This window comes from Brienomyrus brachyistius, unplaced genomic scaffold (genome assembly GCF_023856365.1).
Source record: "Brienomyrus brachyistius isolate T26 unplaced genomic scaffold, BBRACH_0.4 scaffold38, whole genome shotgun sequence".
Classification (NCBI taxonomy): domain Eukaryota; kingdom Metazoa; phylum Chordata; class Actinopteri; order Osteoglossiformes; family Mormyridae; genus Brienomyrus; species Brienomyrus brachyistius.
The window spans coordinates 3039565-3058615 of record NW_026042313.1 but is presented as its reverse complement, the minus strand read 5'-3'; the positions used below and the strand labels follow the sequence as shown (position 1 = coordinate 3058615).

The following is a 19051-nucleotide window of genomic DNA, read 5'->3' as shown; positions in this document are numbered from 1 at the left end:
GTGATTCCGGTAACATTTAAAATTATCTGTCAAAGTCACCCATGAAAATCAGTGGGTTGGCTCTAAAGAAAATATAACATCTGATAGGCTACATTGCAAACTAAATCACAGAAGATCGATCTTGCATGGTCGATTGAATTCTCATTTATAACCACCCTTCGACTGTATGCAACCAAAGTCCTAATTTTGCACCTGTAATTCGGGCACCAGCTTATTTGAACTCATGTTACTTTGAAAACCCACATACCTAAAGGGTTTATTCTAAGACTTATTTTACAGCCAGCATATGATGAAAATTGACATTCAAACTGATTTTTAATTTTGCAGTTGTGATTGAATTCGGTTATTTCAACATCAAAGTGCTTTTTGTTGAGGTTTTCCCTCAACCTGTGGCTTGCGAGCCATGTGGGGCTCTTTTACCACGTGGCTGCGGCTCTTCTGATAATGATAGATGAATTCACATTTTCATGTCTTAACATATTGTAATAGTGGGTCGCTGAGACAGCAGAGACAGTTCGGGGTTCAATCACCAGATGGCGTTTATTACACCCGTACCCCTCAGACAAAACACACTCCCACTGCTCACTTTGTTCATCGCGCCGTTCACTCCTCATGCACACACACACACGCGCGCGCGCTGCCGCTGGTACCTCCATGTGACAATATTATGATAATACTTTCGTAAAGATAAATAATTTATTTATAAGTTGATATTATTATTTTTCATTTAGATATTTCTTTAACTATATGTGAATGAGGCAGTCCGTCGCACGCTTCTGTTACGTCTTAACTGCATAATTTACATGTTCCTCAAAGTCATTCTCTACGACCAAATTATGTCTCTGGTTAAACGGTATGCTTTCCGGAGTTTTCTTAAGCACCTGAGATTGGGTGTACGCTTCAACGTTTATTGGGATTCCTAATTCTTTCATATACATTTTTTAGTAAATCATAACCACGCCTTCCCAGGTCTTCGTAAAAATTATAATATTTTCTCCGATTTACATATTTAGTCAGCAGTCACTGATGTGGAGAGCGAAGAGGAGACAACTACAGAGCCAAACGAAAGGAGGGATGAGGGTGAAGACTATCGATACAGAACTAATCCGTGTTGTACTGTTAGTCACCTTTGCGCTGTTACGCAGCTAAATATGATTTAAATATTATGCTATATGTTTTTGGGCTGGGGGTGGTGACACAGAACTTAGCACTGTTACAGTCCTGGGACTAGGATTTGAGTCTCTGCCAGAGGTCCATGTACTGAAAAAAACAATTAGCTTTTTTTACTCAAAAATATAGTGCATCATTTTTGCACCCTTGTTTTTATGTATACTCTACTTAAAATTTTAGGTAACTTTTACTTAGAAAACGTAAACTGATACTACCAAAGAATATGTATTCAGTTTAATGTCTTTATGTAAAAAAATATATATATATATATATATATTTCTCCAGCCAATGAAGTTAAGCAGGTTCATTTAGATTTCTTTAATATTTAAAGACACATTTGAGTAATAATCTGAGTTATTACTATCACCACCATAACCACTTCTTTAATTACTACTGCTGCTACTGAAATAGCAGGTGGATGTTGCACGTAAAATAATTTTAAACATCACAACAGAAATAAGTCTTCAACTTCAAATCTATATTAATTTATTTTCTGAAAATACAAAATGGTATACAGCCTTTCCTTTAACAGCCAATGAAAATAAAATTTAAAAAAATCACCATTTTTCTTATAACTCAAAACAAAAATGTTACCGTTCTGGTACATAAGTATGTTTGCAACTCAAACACAAACTTACAATGTAGTAAAATCCCCTTAATCACTGCCCACCTCTTAAGTTTTAACTGAAAAACATAACAGTATGCTACATTATCAGTTAAAAAAACGTCCTCACTGCCATAAACTAATAACACAATAAAATAAAACAAACCCTTTATCAATGGAAAAATAAGAAAAAAAAATAGTGATCTTCCAAGATCTTAGAGGTCTGATGTGGAAGTATGTGGCTGCATTTTCAACCATATCACTGTTTACCATACATGTACTGTATGCCAACAGATTGTTCTTTAAAGAGAGCATCTTTAGGGACAGGTTCCCACTGTTGAATTCCAGTAGAGGTTTATGGAAGAATTCAAATATGTATCTCAGTGGCTTGGGATAGCTCAGATTAAGAACATACATCAGGTGAAGAAGGATGGCACATGCATTTGTGATACATTGTAATCCTGCAATCACCTGTATCCCCTCCAAAATATTCCCTGCCTCTAACGGACTGCCATCTGCAGAGCTCTCTTTGGTTACAATCTTTAGAGTGTGGTGTTTCAGGTCATCAGGGTTCAGTTCGCCATGAGTATCCTGAAATAAACGAACATAATGGACAACTTTATTATATGATACAGCTTGCAAACCTGTGCTCTTCTTCCCAAATAGTGTTTATTAATTCTAACAACCACACTGCCAAGTAAATGTTTTTTAAACCTTGTTTATGAACACTACATGTCAGGTTCCACGGAGGACGGGCAGGCTGGAAGCGGTGAAGGACGAGGCAGGTAGGCTGAATACGGGCAAACAAGGGTTTATTAGGGCTGACAGGGGGTATAGAGATGCATATTATAACAATGACCGACATCAGACAAGGCAAGACCGGAAAAAATAACCGGAAACAGCTGGGCATGATTGGGGAAGCACACGTGGATGATCAGGAAGCGTGGCACACATGAGGATTGGTCGAGCTGGGCGTGACAGAAGCCCGCCCCCACCAAAGGCGCGCACTCTGGGCACAGAACAAACACAAGGACCAGAAAAGGAGGCAACACAGAGGGAACAGAGAGAGGCGGAACGAAAGGGCTGGGAGTGAACATACAGTAGGAGGCACAGAGGGACGAGGAGCAGAGGCAGGAGGAACAAAGGGACGAGGAACAAACAGAAGGAACAGAGACGGGAGGCCAGATGGGAAAGGCTGGGGGAGAAAGGGAAGCCCGAGGGAGCTACAGCAGGCGACGGGCAGTAGCTGGAGGGGCCACAGGCGACCGGGAGGCCGGAGCAGGAGGGGACCTCAGAGGGGCTCAGGAGACAGGCCGAGGGACAGGTAAAGGGGACGAGGAGGGAGTCGGAGGGGGCACCAGGGGAGGCGAAGAGGAAGCCAGAGGGGACACCGGCAAAGGCAAGGAGGGAGGGGGAGCTGCAGCAGGCGACAGCACAGCCACAGCTGACCAAGGCGACGTCCCCTGACGTGCCGGATTGGGACCCGCAAGTGACCGCCGACCCGAAGCCCCAGGACCCGCATGCGCCCCCTCGAGTCTCAGCCAAGGCGAACAAGGCCAAGTCAGGGGGCAGGGTGGGTGGGACCCTAGCCCTGCACCTGTGTCCTCTTCCTTTCCGGGACACAGACATGTGGAGCTCAGGTAGGGATCGACCTCGCTGGGGCGAGGGAAGAGAAGTCATCAGGGAGGTCCCCAAGGAGTCCTATTCGAGCTCCTCCTCCTCCAAGGAGGAAGGAACGATGGTCAGCTTGTCCGGGACCTCCTCATGGACTAGAGCTGGAGGGACTGGAGTAGGGTCAGGCACTGGGACTTGGGCCACAGAGACAATGATCACAGAGGCAGCCGGAGCCACGGGTGGAGGCGGCGGCTCGGGTGGAGGCGGAAGCTTGGGTAGTGCCGCGGACGGCAGCTCAGGCAGAGGCAGAGGGGCCTCGGGCGGTGCTGCAGCCGCCGACTTGGGTCCAGCAGGGGGCGCAGTGGATGCAGGAAGCACAGGCAGATCAGGTGCCAGCAGGACAGGCAGATCAGGCATGGTAAAAACGGGTGCTGCCACTCTGTTGGGAGAAAGGCAGAGGAGAGAGAGCAGGCGCCCAGGAGGATAGTCTGGTCTTCCGCTGGCCTCCCCTTCAGTCTCCTCCTCCTCTTTCTCCGGCCTACAGCGGTGGAGAGAGGCTGCACTGTGTCCTCCGGGACAGGAGGTGGTATCGCAGCCTCCGCAAAACACCGAGCGGCTAACTGGACTCTCCGGTTAGCCGCTGCAGCAGCCACCGGAGATTCTCACGTACCTCCGCTAACAGGTACGCGTCTCCAGCCGGGGACATCCGCGCCAGGAGGTTGCCGCTCTGCTCGACCACTTCCAGCGCCACCGGGTCCTCCTGGACCTCGGGCTGTTTGAGCCAATAGGTCACCTCTTGCAGCAGACCGAGACGTTGGCTCTCGGTCTGCTGCGGCGTATTGGCTTGGCGGTCAGTCATTCTGTTAGGCACCATGGAGGACGGGCGGGCTGGAAGCGGCGAAGGACAAGGCATGTAGGCGGAATACGGGCAAACGAGGGTTTATTAGAGCTGACGTGGGGTATAGAGACGCATGTTACAACAATGACCGACATTAGACAGGGCAAGACGTGGACTGATATAAAAAAGACAAGCCGAAAATAACCGGAAACAGCTGGGCATGATCTGGGAAGCTCACGTGGATGATCAGGGGGCGTGGCACACATGAAGATTGGACGAGCCATGTGTCACACTATAAGATTTGAAATGAAGGTCATTACAAAAAACTGAGTGGAAAAATATTGTGATAGCAATAACTACAGGGTTATTCCACATCAAATCAACCAATTTTCCATAAATCCTACACATTTCAGTCTCAAAAATTCAGAATAAATACCATGTGTACCCATGCAGCCAATTCTGTGATGGGAGAGGGGTGTCAGAGTGACAGCCTGAGCTTTTGATAAACTTCTCAAAATCATTTATCAATAACTAAACCACCTAGTAGGCTCAAATTCTGCATATTGGTACCTTTACAGTTATTCTATACAACAAAATCAAAGTGTTTTAATGGGGATGACAACAATGTGCCTTAGGATTTATTTGTTTCCATCAAATTGAAAGGTGAAATATCTGTTTCTGAGAGCTAAACATTTAATTATTAATTAAATTTTGGCAATTTTAAGGATATACTTTGACCATGCAGGGTCATCTGGACCAAATATTTTAATTACGTAATGTGCCAGTTTGTAAAGTCTGAGCCTGCTTTGTAGTTTAGTTCTTGACCTATGGATTTGTGAAATTTGATGAGGCCAGATTAAATCACATCTGTAGTGGTAACAGAGGCACTTCAGGATCCACCTGTACTACACATGACAGGGAAAAGGTGTGGTGGATGTACACTGTACTACACTAACCTGGTAGTGTGTGATGAGGTGCTCAGCATTTTCAGAGAAGTGTACCTTCAAGCCACGAATCACTACATTTCTACGGTCGTCCACACCAGCATCCTTACTGGAACACAGACAAACACAAAAAGGTTATAGGTTTATTAAATCTGTTTACTTATGAATTATTTAGTAAATACTAATAAATGATTCATTAGTAAATACTAATGTATTACCTGGTCCAGCAGCATCAGCAAATCATGCATTTTACTTGCAGCATTTCCTCCCTTGGAGTGGTATAAACTGAGGAGTCTATCTGTATATTTGTCTAGGTTAGAATAGAACTCTGATTCCAAATCAATGGCTGTCAACCTTCTGAATTCTTCTTTCATCTGAAATACAATATTATTATTGTTAATAAATTTATTAACAAAATTGTCTATAATTAAATAAATATAGCGTTACATGAAGGATACAATCAATATTCACCTGTTTAAATTCAATGATATTCAGAAAACAAAATAAAAACCTTTTAAAGCTATTATTAAAAACACTGAAATTACCTGAATGACATCAAAAAGGGCTGGCCATCTCTGCAACAGGTCGTGTACAGGAGGGCTGTCCTCAACTATTTCCTGTCTGAGAGGAAAAGGTTCTGGCCATCAGAACAGCTTTCCGATTTTCCTTGATGTCACTGAGAAGCTCTATTCTCAGTCTCTCCAAAGTTTGTTTTCATCAGATGGGAGAGGGGGAAGGTAGTTCAACTCAGCTTTACGCAGCAGGCCTCTTGTTTTGTGAGAAGTTAACAGCCAATTCTGGGCATCCAGGCTGTTTTAGTTTCTTTCTATAGTTGGCCATTTTATTCTTCAATCTGGATAACCAACCATTATACCCAGACAATGACCAGGCTCCCTCAAGCACGGATACTTTTCAATTAAGGCCTGTGCAACCGCACATACCTGATTGCTGGTGGGGTATGCACAGTACTGGAATACTTTTTGAATAGTGTGAGAAATCTGAAACCTCACACTGTGATTGTTTAAGAGAACCCCGTTTTTAAGAAACTCATCATTTCCTGTCTGCAGAGTTAGCTCTGTGTCATATGGAAATTCAGGAATGTCAAAGTGAGCTGGCCAGTGTTGTGAACGCAACCCTTGACTCCTCAGAGGGGATAGCAACACTGTATCATCTAATCCATGCTGAGCAGATGAGACATCTGATGAATTGACTGAAAACACAGTTGACAGGAAGTGGAGGTATTCTGAGGGCAGTCTATTGCCGTTAAAGTGATAAACACAGGCTCTACAAAAACCACCTCAATGGTATCTTTGTCCTTCAAAGTAGCTGTAGAAGTCAATGAAAAAAAAATTCTCCAAATTCCGTATCCAGGTAATGCAGAACAAAGCTGTCAGGTACATTTAATTCCTCTTTCACTGCCCTCTCAAGTTCTTCAACTAAATCAGGAATCCCAAATGGTAGGCTCAGTTTACATGCATCATGTTTAATCATCACTCGTAACATTGTTGGTTTAGACATTTAATGAGTTTGTTCCAAAAAAAAAAAAGAGAAACTGAATGTTACATATATGAAGGCTATTAACATAGAACACAAAACCATTTTTTCTCAACAATAATTCTATTAGTATAAGAAATACCTTAGTTATTCATCAAAAAAACAAACTGTCAAGCGATAACTTATAAGCTAGAATGGCACGTCAATGTACTATTTCAGGGTAACCATTGATTTGCCCCCAACACAGTACACAGCCAATGGCACAGTGTCATTTAAGTTACTCTGGAGAATGAACTTCAGATGTCCTGGTGCCTCTAGCTCAAATGATCTCATGCGCTCATCATTCCATGCCACCCGGGTCTTCACAATAAACCCAACTAAATTCTCAATAATAGCAATTTGGTGAATTTGTGCAAAATCTGTGAGCCCTGCAGTAGAGTCATGGGTCAGAATCATACCAGCACAGTATTTTGTTCCATGGCAGGACACAGAGTTAGCCAATTGTGCTGATGTCTGATTTGGGAATTTGCTCAGTATTGCTTCCTGCATGTCAGCCTTCATCAATTCCAAAGGCATATGTAAAACATGTGAAACAGACAGGGCTGATTTTGAAAAAAAATGATATGCCTTTAACAGATGATGTTTGGTAGTAAGAGATAACAAAATGTCTCTGAAAGAATGTGTATGCTGGACAACATGTTTAAAAACATGTTTAGCTTCAAAGTGCATTGTCCACATAGCCACAAGAGGTCCAAAGGCCTTTATCAAATCGGGATAGTGCTCCAGAAAATGATGCTTTGGTATAATTTTTTCACCTGGAAAGACATGCAGATATCTATATCTGTGCTCTGATATTTTGATACCTAGGTAGCAAATGGTCTCATTTGTGTGGACTGGAGCAGCAACCAGCTCCACAATTTCTTTCAGATCCATTAAAAGTTGCCATGCTGGTTCATCAGCTGGTATTTTCATTCCAATTAGAAATGCAATAATCTTAACAGAGCCCAGTTTTCGGGTGCGTTTCCCCCAATGCTCTTCTGGGTGGCAAATGTGACAGGTACTGGCTTTGGACAGTTAGTTTTGTCACTTCATTTAAATGGAAATTTTTGATTGATATGCGGGATTAATTGTCTTACCACACAGCTGGCCCAATTCTAGATTGCGGAGTGGGGGCATTTTTCGAGTGTACTGCGGCCACGGAGCTTACGCTGTGTGTGTATCACGCAGCACCTATCCACGATACTTTTGACACATACTTCCAAGACACTCGTAGTTTCCCTCCAAACTGCTAAAGTTATCATTAGCCTTCTGATGTGAGCACGTGTTAAAATAGCTAGCCAGCTAAGTAGCAGATACATCAAGTAAGTGCAGGTTACCAGTGATTGGCACGCACAGCTAATGCTTATGATTAAAATTAAAACATGTTGACGATATTCGTGTCAGTAGCTGGAAGGTCAGTTTAAATACTATTCAAATCTCAACTCGATCAAGACTATTAAACAATTCGGGCACTAATCCTTCTTCATTAATTTTAGTGATTCAGGTCGCGGCGAGTTTATGTTGCTCTTAAATCTTGCTTGGCACAGCATTTTTATCAGCACGGTATACACGAGTTATAGCAAATAATTAAATGAATTCTAAAAACTGATCTGACTTTGAATTAGTGAATTTATAGTTACAGTTAAACTGATTTTAATTTACAGGCCAGAAACCCAAGCTACCTTGTGTTTCCCGCCGAGTCAGCCAAACGCAGACAATTCTGTGCAGTGAAAATATCTTTTTAGTGTAGATGTACACTAACAGATAATATGCATGCTTATGTTTTAAACTCCATTTAAAATCCATTCTTTACTTTAAATACGTCAAAACGAACAGTCAGTCTGTTCTTACCTGTAAAATTATTTGTTGGTAAGCATGTCCTCCAAACGTTTTCTTCGCCCGAACTTTCTGTCACGTGTAATCTCAAGAAGTCTTAAAACATTTAGTTAGTGAGGGGCTAAACTTTGTGCTAAACTTTGTAACACTGAAAACAGGAACCGACTTGCAGGCAGGCAGGGCAGGGGGCCTCACTCTAAGGTGGTTGTGACACAGGGAAACAGATGATGTGCTTTGCAGGGTTGCTGAGACATTACGTCAACACTTGTCCTACTGGGCTTAACAAGGGAAGGGGTCACTAAAGCTGCAAAAGAGAACACAAAAAGGGGGGGGGGGTATGGGTACTAATGAAAGCAGATGTCAAAATAGAGTTGTTTGTCATGCTAGTGGAAAAATATCAAGACCAGCAGACGCCCCAGACGGGCTATATAAGCCAGACACAGACAACAGAGTTTAGGCTTCCTCGGGTATGTACTGTATGTGCATGTGAGTGTGGCTCCCGGATCGCGATCTGTGCCAAGAATAAAGTACTGACTTACAACCACACTCACATGTACGTCTCTTTCCTCATCAACGGACTCCTCATCTACTATAAGGTAGGCAGAGCCTGTTTTATCGAAATCTGCATATTGGCGATTGTGAAATCAAGTGGCTGGAAGTGTCCCGGGATCCGTCGGCAAAGTAAAGAGGGGGGGATTTGTTGTATGTATAGTTCTAAAGGGAAAGTGTAACTGGAACCTATTGACGGAGGGTCTGGGACCCCCGTATTGTCCTTGGTGTGGCAACCCCACTATTTGCTGACGGGCAATAGAGAAGCTGGGTTAGAGTTCCAGGGAATTCAGGACCCCCGAATGCTAGTTTGGCTAGATGAGTAAGGTTCCTCCTCTCTAAAACTGGTTGGAGTCCAGAGGTTAAAATCCTCAAAGCATCCAGTTGGAGTCCCGAGACCAGGGGTCTCAAAGCACCAAAAAGTGTGATAGTGTTATTTTGTGTTATTCTGTGTTGTGTGGGAGTCTATGCATTGGTGGTGTTTGTTAGTCGGACACTCCGTGACAACTAAGAAGTGTACCAAGTGTGGGTGGGTGAACCCCTGGCAGAAGGGCTGTTAGATCAAGAGAAACGTAAGCCTGATAAGGAACATGGATCACGAATTTGATAGAGAACTAGATGACGGAGGCTGGGGTCCGCCGCGGAATGGACGATGGAGGCCCCTGAACAAACAGATGCAGGTGGTAAAAATAGCAGTAGGGAAAGCAGCAAAGGAGAAATGTAGAGAGAAGGATATAGCTGACATTGGGGGGTGAATGAGTCTAGTGGTACGGTCTGACGGGTATAAAGCAGAAGATAGACAATCATTAGGGGAGTTGTTGTGGAGAAAAGAGAAGGAACATACTGGTCAGAGGGATGAAGCAAAATGGCAGAAAGAAAAGGCAGGTCTAATGCAGTGGGGAAAGTGGAAAAAGGAGAGGAAAGGGTGTTGATAGATCTGGAGGAAGAACAAGACGAGGTACCGGATTGGTGCAACCGGGAGACCCGTAGGATGACATTAAGGTCCCGAAACCTGAAGCACAGGCAGCTTCCCTTATTACGGGGAGCTTCAGGGGGACCCGAAAGATATAAGCCATTCTCCTTGGGGGACGTGCAGGATTTAGAAGGGGGGCGGTCACTGGATGGATAAATTAGACCAACTGACACAGGGGACAAAGTTGGCCTTAGGAGACTTCAGAGCAGTGGTTGCTAGGTGCCTGACTAAGCACTCCCTGCAAGAGATAGAGGAAATGGCAGGGACGCTCACTTGCGGAGATAGTGTAACCTTAACAGACGTAGTGATGGACCTGGGTGAGGCCAAGCGGAAGTTGTTCCCTGGTCCTAGTGGGGCCAGCATTCCAAAATTCATGTGGGACCCTAAAACATACCCCAGGGAATATTTGGACAAGTGTAAGGAGGATTGAACTAAGAGAACTGGGTGTCACCCGGGGCGGGCTAGGGTCCAACAGGAATGGTTTAGGCGAGCAGTAATGGAGGGCGTCCCGGAAGGGGTCAGAGTGGCCATCCTGGCTAATCCTGATCTGCCAGGAGCTGATTCACCAGTATGGGATAGACACGTGTTGCATCTTCTCCAGAGGGTGAAAGATGAGGCTACCAAGGAGGAAAGTAACTTGAAAGACTTACAGGCACAATTGTTGAAACTGCAGGTGGGAGAAGTGAGACAAAAAGTATAGGATAATTGAAAGAAGGAGCAGGGGAGGCAGATGGTGGCAGGGGCACCACAGGGGAGCATGCCACCGCCTCGTTCGGCCCATGGGGCGGACCTCCCAATTATGGTATGGGTCCACAGCAATGGGTTGGGTTGGGGTCCACAGCAATGGGGCAAGAAGAACCACATGACTGCGAGGATAGGGTCAGGAAAGAGGAAAAGGTCAGAGGGGACCTCGCAGCCAAAAAAATAGAAGGGACAGAGGACTGGTTCAAAGATGGATGTTGTTTTAGGACAGACAGTGGAGGGTTGCAAGCAGGGTTTGCAGTAGTAGCAAAGGGAGGACAAGGGTTCAAAACTCTGAAAGTGGAGAGACTCGAGGGGACCCAATCGGCCCAAAGATCGGAAGCCAGGGCAATCATCGAAGCCTTGAAGCTAGCAGAAGGAAAAGAAGTCACCATCTATTCGGATTCAGCATATGCCGTAGGTGCAGTGCATGTGGAACTCAGCCAATGGCTGAGGGCTGGATTTTTAACGGCAGGAGACAAACTAATTAAACACGAGGCATAAATGAGCGAGCTAGCAGAAGCATTGATGCTTCCTAAAAGGGTAGCTGTGGTAAAATGTAAAGAACATGAGGGGTCAGGGACAGTGGAGGCTCAAGGAAATCAAGCAGCTGATGAAGAAGCGAAATGAGCCACAGGATATGTGGTAAGCAGACAGATGGTTACGGTAGAAGAGGAACTTAAAAGGACAGGGCAGGCTGACCTCGGTTAGGGTCCAAGAAATGCAGAATTAAGCCTCCCCAGAGGAGAGAAACATGTGGATAGAAAAGGGGGGTATCCAGACAGAGGGACTGTGGTGCAACAAGGAGGGGAAGCCAGCCCTCCCTATGGGAATCAGGCAACAGGTCCTGGAGGAGGCTCACGGCATGAGCCATGTGGGAGTGAGGCAAATGCTCAACAACCTGAGAGGCTGGTAGTATCCGTTTTTGAAAGAATTGGTGCTGGAGTTTGTAAAGAGCTATGAAATCTGCGCGTTGCACAACCTGAGGCCCACGGTAAAACCAGAGAAGGGTAAGTTTCCGGCATGCTGCAGGACCAGAGAAGAAATAGTTATGGACTACACAGACATGGTAACCCCAGTGCAGGGAATGCACTATGTACTGATGTGTGTGGATGCGTTCTCGGCATGGCCAGAAGCATGACCCACGAAGAGAGAGGATGGGGCCTCTGTGGTTAAGTTCCTAATCAATCAATATATTCCCGGGCATGGGTTTCCCGAGAGGGTGAGGTCAGACAATGGGTCCCATTTCAAAAACGAGTATCTGCAAAAAGCTGAAAGGGCATTGGGGCAAAGACATGCTTTCAGGACAATGTATCACCCACAGTCCCAGGGGACGGTAGAGCACATGAACCAGATGGTCAAACAAAAATTGGCAAAAATCTGTGCACAGACTAAATTGAATTGGGTTGATGCATTACCTCTAGCCCTGATGTCAATCAGGAGCTCCATAAATCGAGGTACAGGGTTCACCCCCTTTGAGCTGCAGATGGGGCGACAATTTCCTGGGCCCCGCAGAGAACTAAAGTGGGACCCAGAACACAAAGGAGGAGGGAATGCCAAGGCATAATATGATGGATTACAAGTTCTCGTTACAGGTTTCTCCAAGCAGGTCCAGGAGGCGAGACCAGAGGTCTGACCAGCCAAGCCTCACACGGCAGAGTGGGTCCTCCTGAAGGTCATCAAGAGGAAGTGGTCAGAGTCTAGGTGGACTGGTCTCTTCCGAGTCATCGAGAGGATCTCCCACGTAGTCCAGCTGAAAGGCAAAGGTGATACGTGGTACCATTGGAGCCAGTGTGCAGCGGTGGCAGAGCCCAGCAACTCAGGTCCCAGCAGAGTGGCAGAATAATCCCCTGACCTGAGGGAACCAGCAGGGTAGTCTACCCCTGTCTGACAGAGAAGACCAGAGACACCTCATCCGACGGTAAGCAGACAAGGCCCTGTCACTGGGGAACTACCACTCCGGCCCAGACGGAGAAGACATACTATATGTCTCTCTAGGGGTGGATCAGACTGGACAGGACCCCTGGGGGCTGGTACGGATCCAGTTCATAGACCCGCCCAGGGGCGTAAATTCCCTCCCCACTGACACCCCACCATCGGAGCCAGTCCGCCCCACAAATGACATCAGAATATGGCAGGTTGACTATAACAGATTAAATCCCCTAGACGTACTCCAGCTGGCAACCAGATATAAGGACAGTAACCTCTGGCTGGACTGGATAGCCCAGACAGCCAGAGAACAACACATGGAAGGTTGTGTGGCCTGCGTGGTGGCCAAGCCCCAGCTATATACAGAGCTGGCCCCACTGCATCCAGAAGACACCTGGGGGTATGCCTGCATGTTAGCCCTTACCAGGGAAGCAACCCCCACACACTGTAGTTCTCTGGCATCCATCTTTCCTCCTATAGATAACACTACAAAGGCAGGGCCCTTTACACCCCATAAAGGTAAAGGAGAATACCTCTGTTTTAACTTTACAGGGACAGGTCCACCCATAGGAGAGGTGCCCAGCGACTGGTGCAAATGCCACCAACAAAATGTCACTGGGACTGGTCAGATAGGGCACTGGGCCCGCTCAGGTCTTTACTGGTACTGTGGTCGAAACAAACTCCGAGTCTGGATGCCCATAAGCAGTCAGGGAGTGTGTGCTATGGTTAGGTTGGGGGCCCCTCTGGTGCTGATAGGTGAACGACCCACAAGGCTGAGTGTCACCACCTCCCCTCTCCCCCTCCGGAGAAGAAGGCATGTACTAGGGAAATGGAGTGCTCACAACTTTAACCCCACCGTGGACTCTCCAACTTATATAGATGCCATAGGTATTCCGAGGGGAGTCCCGGACGAATACAGGCTGGAGGACCAAGTGGCTGCGGGGTTCGAGAACATCCCAATAGTGGCAGCAATCTTTCCCATAACCCCAAATAAGAATGTGGATCGCATCAACTATGTCCACTATAATGTGCTCCGTCTCTCCAATCTCGCACGAGACATAGTAGAGGGCCTAGCTGGACAACTAGGCCCCACCTCCCTGATGGTTGTGCAGAACAGACTTGCTCTAGATATTTTGCTGGCAGAAAAAGTGGGCGTGTGTGCCATGTTTGGGGACATCTGTTGCACTTTCATCCCCAATAACACTGCCCCAGACGGGTCCGTCACTAAGGCATTAGAGGGCCTCCGCACTCTCTCCAAAACCATGCATGAACTCTCCGAAATAGAGAACCTCTGGGATGACTGGATGACCTCCATGTTTGGGCAGTGGGAAGGTTTGATGGCTCCGCTATTATTATCGATTGCTACATTCTCTGCTATACTAGTTACCTGCGGGTGTTGCTGCATTCCTTGCCTGCGTGCTCTCACAATTCGGTTTATCACGTCCACAATAGAGAAGAGGGACGCCCACACGAACATGCTGATGATGCCCCTCCTGGCTGACCTGGCTGGTGAAGGGGAGGAAGGGGAGCCATCGGCTGGCCAGGTGCGTCCCCTTTAAGAAGGGTGATCTCCTTGCGGTGATCAAAAGGGGGATACAGCAATTTTCCACGAATCAGTATACCTAGGGGTGATCTCTGAGTAGAGATCAAATGGGGGAAATTGAGGGGCTAAACTTTGTGCTAAACTTTGTAACACTGAAAACAGGAACCGACTTGCAGGCAGGCAGGGCAGGGGGCCTCACTCTAAGGTGGTTGTGACACAGGGAAACAAATGGTGTGCTTTGCAGGGTTGCTGAGACATTGTGCCAATGCTTGCCCTACTGGGCTTAACAAGGGAAGGGGTCGCTAAAGCCGCAAAAGAGAACACAAAAAAGGGGGGGGGGTATGGGTACTACCGAAAGCAGATATCAAAATGGAGTTGTTTGTCACGCTAGTGGAAAAATATCAAGACTAGCAGACGCCCCAGACGGGCTATATAAGCCAGACACAGACAACAGAGTTTGAGATTCCTCTGGTATGTACTGTATGTGCATGCGAGCGTGGCTCCCGGATCGCGATCTGTGCCAAGAATAAAGTGCTGACTTACAACCACCTTTCGCCTCACGTGTGCGTCTCTTTCCTCATCAACGGACTCGGCGGAGACAAGCTCCAACATTAGATGTGCTCAATTCTGGCGCATGTCAGCATTCCTCAAATGGATTAGTAGCATTTACACCGAATTTTGAGTGCAATAAAAATCTCAAATATTGGGCTACACATACTAGAAAAACGGCATTTTAAGCGAAATCTTCTCATTTTACAGAGCAAAGATTACTAAGGTCAAAAATCATTTTTTTTCAGTGTGTGTGTGGAGTTTGCATGTTCTCCCTGTGTTGTTGTGGGCTTTCCTCCAGGTACTCCAGTCCCCCCCACTGCCCCAAAACATTGGAGTTATCAAAATTGTAAGTAAATAGTGTGTGACTATGCTCTACAATGGGTTGGCATCCCATCCTGGGTTGTTCCCTGTCTTCTGTTCATAGCCTCTGGATTCCCCTTGACTCTGAATAGGGCAAGCAGTTACAGAAAATGGATGGATGCTTTTGGACTGTGGGGGAAAACCAGAATACCTTAAGGAAACACCATGACAACACAGGGATAAATGCAAACTCCACACACATGGACCCATGGCAGAGACTCAAACTCTGGTTCTAGAGGTGGGAGACAACAGTGCTAACCACTGCACTAGCATGCCACCCCTTGTTGCCACCATGACACAAAAAAGAAAAAATTCTTGTCATAATGATATCCTTTTAACATTTTAACACAAAAGTATAATATTAATACATGAAAATTATGTTGTTATAACAGGGTACAAATGTGGATCTTTATCATCCACTGAGATCTGGCAAAGCCCTTTTGTTACTTATTACGGAAAAGTTGTAGTTACTGTTTTTCACTTATTCAGTAAGACATGTGCCAGCCAGTTCTGGGGGTCCTACAGCACCTATTCTCCCTCTCTCTGAGCCTGGACCTTCCTGTGTGGTCTCTGTTCCAAAGAAAGGGCACTCCAGTTCCCTTAAGGACCTCAGAGCAGTTGCTCTCGTCTGATATATGACAACCTTTGTGGGGCTGGTCAGTGGTGTAAGTTGTCCTTTGGTAGGTGGGTACACTGTTATACCGAATAATTAGGTGAACACTCTTTTCCTCTGACTGATACACATTGCTGATAATTTGTAGGTCAGTATGTGTTAAATCCATTTTTTTCGGGGTGGGTATATGCTGTATGCTTGTGTTCACTCATAACTACACCTCTGAGGCCAGTACTGAACCAGCTCTGACCCCTGGTAACAGAGCAGATGGATCCCCGGCAGTTTGCTGACCAGGCGCACACAGGTGTGAATGGTGCTCTGATCCACATGCTTCACATGGCCAACTTCCCCCTAGACAAAGCTGTCACCACATTTAGGATTATGTTCGCTGACTTCTCCAGTGCCTTCGACACCATCCAGTTCCCTCTTTGATTGGGGAATAAGCTCAGGATAATGCTCCTTGATGCCCCCAAAGACTCCTGGATCATTGACTATCTAAGTAACAGACGGCAGTTTATATAACTCTGGGACTGTGTGTCGAAGTTGGTGGTGAGAAACAGAGGGGCACCTCAGGACACAGTCCAGCCCAACTTCCTGTTTATCCTCTGTATGTCGGTCTTCCAGTACAACTCTTTCTTGCCATTTACAGAAGTTCTCTGACGACTCCTCGATACATCAGCAATGGAGATGAGTCAAAGTATAGAGGACTAGTAGACGACTTTGTCTTGTGGTGCAGGAAGAGCAACTTGCAGCTCAAATTCAGCAAGAAAAAGGAGCTGGTGGTGGACTTCCATAGTATCAGGGAGCCCCAGAGACCAGTCACTCCCCAAGGGGAGGAAGTGGAGGTGCTGCAGGGCGTATATTGAGGGTCTGCTGGGAATGTCTGGCGGAATCCCCTATCAGAAGGAGCTTCAACTCCTACCTCCGGCAGAACTTCGCCCAAGTTCCGATGGAGGCAGGGGACATTGAATCTGAATGAGGCGGCTGACTGGAGATATGGCCATAAGGTGGTCAGTGCCTGTCGTGGGCAATCCCCAAACACGCTGATGGACACCAGTGGTGAGGGATTCCATCAACATCAAGAAGGTGTCCTATCAGACCTTTCTGGTCTGTGGGACTCCAGAGGCAGCTGATGAGTACTGGTGGGCCAAGTGGAACGCGGTTTCAACGGTCGCTGAGGTAAAAACTATGGTGTGGGAGGAGTTTGGCAAGGCCATGGAGAGCAACTTCTGGAAGGCTTTGAGGAGATTCTGGTCCACAATCTGGTGGCTCAGGGTGGGAAAGTGGTGCAGTATCAACACTGTTTATGGTGAGGATGGGGTGCTGCTGATCTCAGCTCGGAATGTTGTGGGTCAGTGGAAGGAAGACTTTGAAGACCTCCTCAATCCCTCCGACATGCCTTCCAATGAGGAAGCAGAGTTTGGGGACTTGGGGTTGGACTCCCCTATCTCTGGGGCGGAGGTCGCTGAGGTGGCTAAAAAGCTCCTTGGTGGCCGGGCCCCTGGGGTGGATGAGATCCACCCGGAGTTCCTCAAGGCTCTGGATGTTGCAGGACTGTCCTGGTTGACAGGCATCGGGGGCAGTGCCTCTGGATTGGCAGACCGGGGTGGTGGTCCTCTTCAAGAAGAAGTATCGGAGGGTGTGTTCCAACTATAGGAGGATCACACTCCTCAGCCTCCCTGGTAAGGTCTATTCAGGGGTCCTGGAGAGGAGGGTCCATCGGATTGTCGAACCTTGGATTTAGGAGGAGCATTGTGGTTTTTGCCCTGGCCATGGAACAGTGGACCAGCTCTATACTTGCAGCAGGGTCCTGGAGGGTGTGTGGGAGTTTGCCCAATCAGTCTACATGTGCTCTGTGGATTTGGAGAAGGCATTCCACCGTGTCTGTCGGGGAGTTCTGTGGGGACTGCATTGGGAGTATGGGGTGCCGGGCTTCCTTATAAGGGCTGTTCGGTCCCTGTATGACCAGGGTCAGAGCTTGGTCCGCATTGTCGGCAGTCGGAATTGTTTCCAGTGAGGGTTGGACTCCGCCAGGGCTGCCCTTTGTCACTGATTCTGTTCATAAATTTTATGGACAGAATTTCTAGGTTCAGCCAGGGCATTGATGATGTTCGGTTTGGTGACCTCAGGATTAGGTCTCTGCTTTTTGCAGATGATGTGGTTCTGTTGGCTTCATCGGACCTTGACCTTCGTCTCGCTGTTCGCAGAGTGTGAAGTGGCTGGGATTAAAATCAGTACGTCCAAATCTGAGACCATGGTCCTCTGCCGGAAAAGGGTGGAGCGCTCTCTCCGGGTCTGGGAGGGGGTCCTTATATCTTGGGGTCTTGTTCATGAGTGAGGGAAGGATGGAGCGGGAGACGGTATCAGCAGTGATGCAGGTGCTGCATCGGTCTGTCATGGTGAAAAAGGAGCTGAGCCAAAAGGCAAAGCTTTCGATTTACCAGTCGATCTACATTGATACACTCACCTGTGGTTATGAGCTGTGGGTAGTGACCGAAATAATGAGGTTGCGAATACAAGTGGCCAAAATGGGTTTCCTCCACAGGATGGCTGGGCTTTCCCTTAGAGATAGGGTGAGAAGCTCGGTCATTCGGGAGGGATTCAGATTAGAGCCGCTGATCCTCTGCAACAAGATCTGGTCAGGATGACTCCTGAATGCCTCCCTGGTGAGGTGTTCCAGGCATGTTCCACTGGGAGGAGGCCCCGGAGAAGACCCAGGACACGCTGGAGAGACTATGTCACTCGGCTGGTCTGGAAACGCCTCGGGATTACCCTGGAGGACCTGGACGAAGTGACCAGGGAGAGAGAAGTCTGGGACTCCCTGCTTAGACTGTTGCCCCTGCAACCCGACCTTGAAAAGCGGTAGAAGATGGATGGATGGATGCTGGAGAAGTGCAATCAGTGCAGGCCTTGACAAATGCCTGAACAAACCTATTAGGAAGGCCAACTCCATCACAGGACTGACACTGGACCCATTGCAGGCAGTAGCAGAGAAGAGGATATTGGCAAAATAGAACTAGATTATGAACAATTCTGCCAATCTCCTTCTGGGGACGCTATCCGGGAGCACATGTAACCATTGGGTCATTCCACCCCAGTGTGCTAAATCTCATTACTGGGGATCATTCCTGCCTGCTGCTTCACACCACAGTGCTTTCTCCTGATGTGCCAATCCCCATCCACAGCCATAACGCATCTGGAAACATCCTCTCTTGTTACAGTACAATCCAGTGCTTACTGTTCTAACTGCAC

The 19051-nt window shown here is 46.9% G+C and overlaps 1 protein-coding gene and 1 long non-coding RNA gene across 6 annotated transcripts; one reads left to right on the top strand and one right to left on the bottom strand.

The window, feature by feature from the left end:
* Window positions 1–1627: 1627 nt before the first annotated feature.
* On the bottom strand, window positions 1628–8851 carry LOC125722388 (uncharacterized). Of its 5 annotated transcripts, XR_007386346.1 has the most exons (8): window positions 8555–8844; window positions 5716–5791; window positions 5389–5544; window positions 5183–5279; window positions 4465–4518; window positions 4059–4276; window positions 3372–3827; window positions 1628–2365 (listed from the first exon to the last, which is right to left on the bottom strand). It is a non-coding gene; the product is annotated as an uncharacterized LOC125722388 (long non-coding RNA). The 5 variants fall into 5 exon arrangements; XR_007386347.1 differs by having other exon boundaries at window positions 4059–4518; window positions 5228–5279; window positions 8555–8845; XR_007386344.1 differs by having other exon boundaries at window positions 4059–4518.
* Window positions 8852–8900: 49 nt separating this feature from the next.
* Window positions 8901–14891, top strand: LOC125722374 (syncytin-A-like). Its single transcript, XM_048998530.1, has 2 exons — window positions 8901–9135; window positions 12398–14891. Exon 2 carries the CDS (start codon window positions 13049–13051, stop codon window positions 14288–14290), a length of 1242 nt encoding a protein of 413 aa, XP_048854487.1. The 5' UTR covers window positions 8901–9135; window positions 12398–13048; the 3' UTR covers window positions 14291–14891.
* The last annotated feature ends 4160 nt before the right edge of the window (window positions 14892–19051 follow it).

Coding starts and splice junctions, on each gene's coding strand:
- LOC125722374 (XM_048998530.1), top strand. CDS start 13,049: ATGGAAGGTTGTGTGGCCTGCGTGGTGGCCAAGCCCCAGCTATATACA.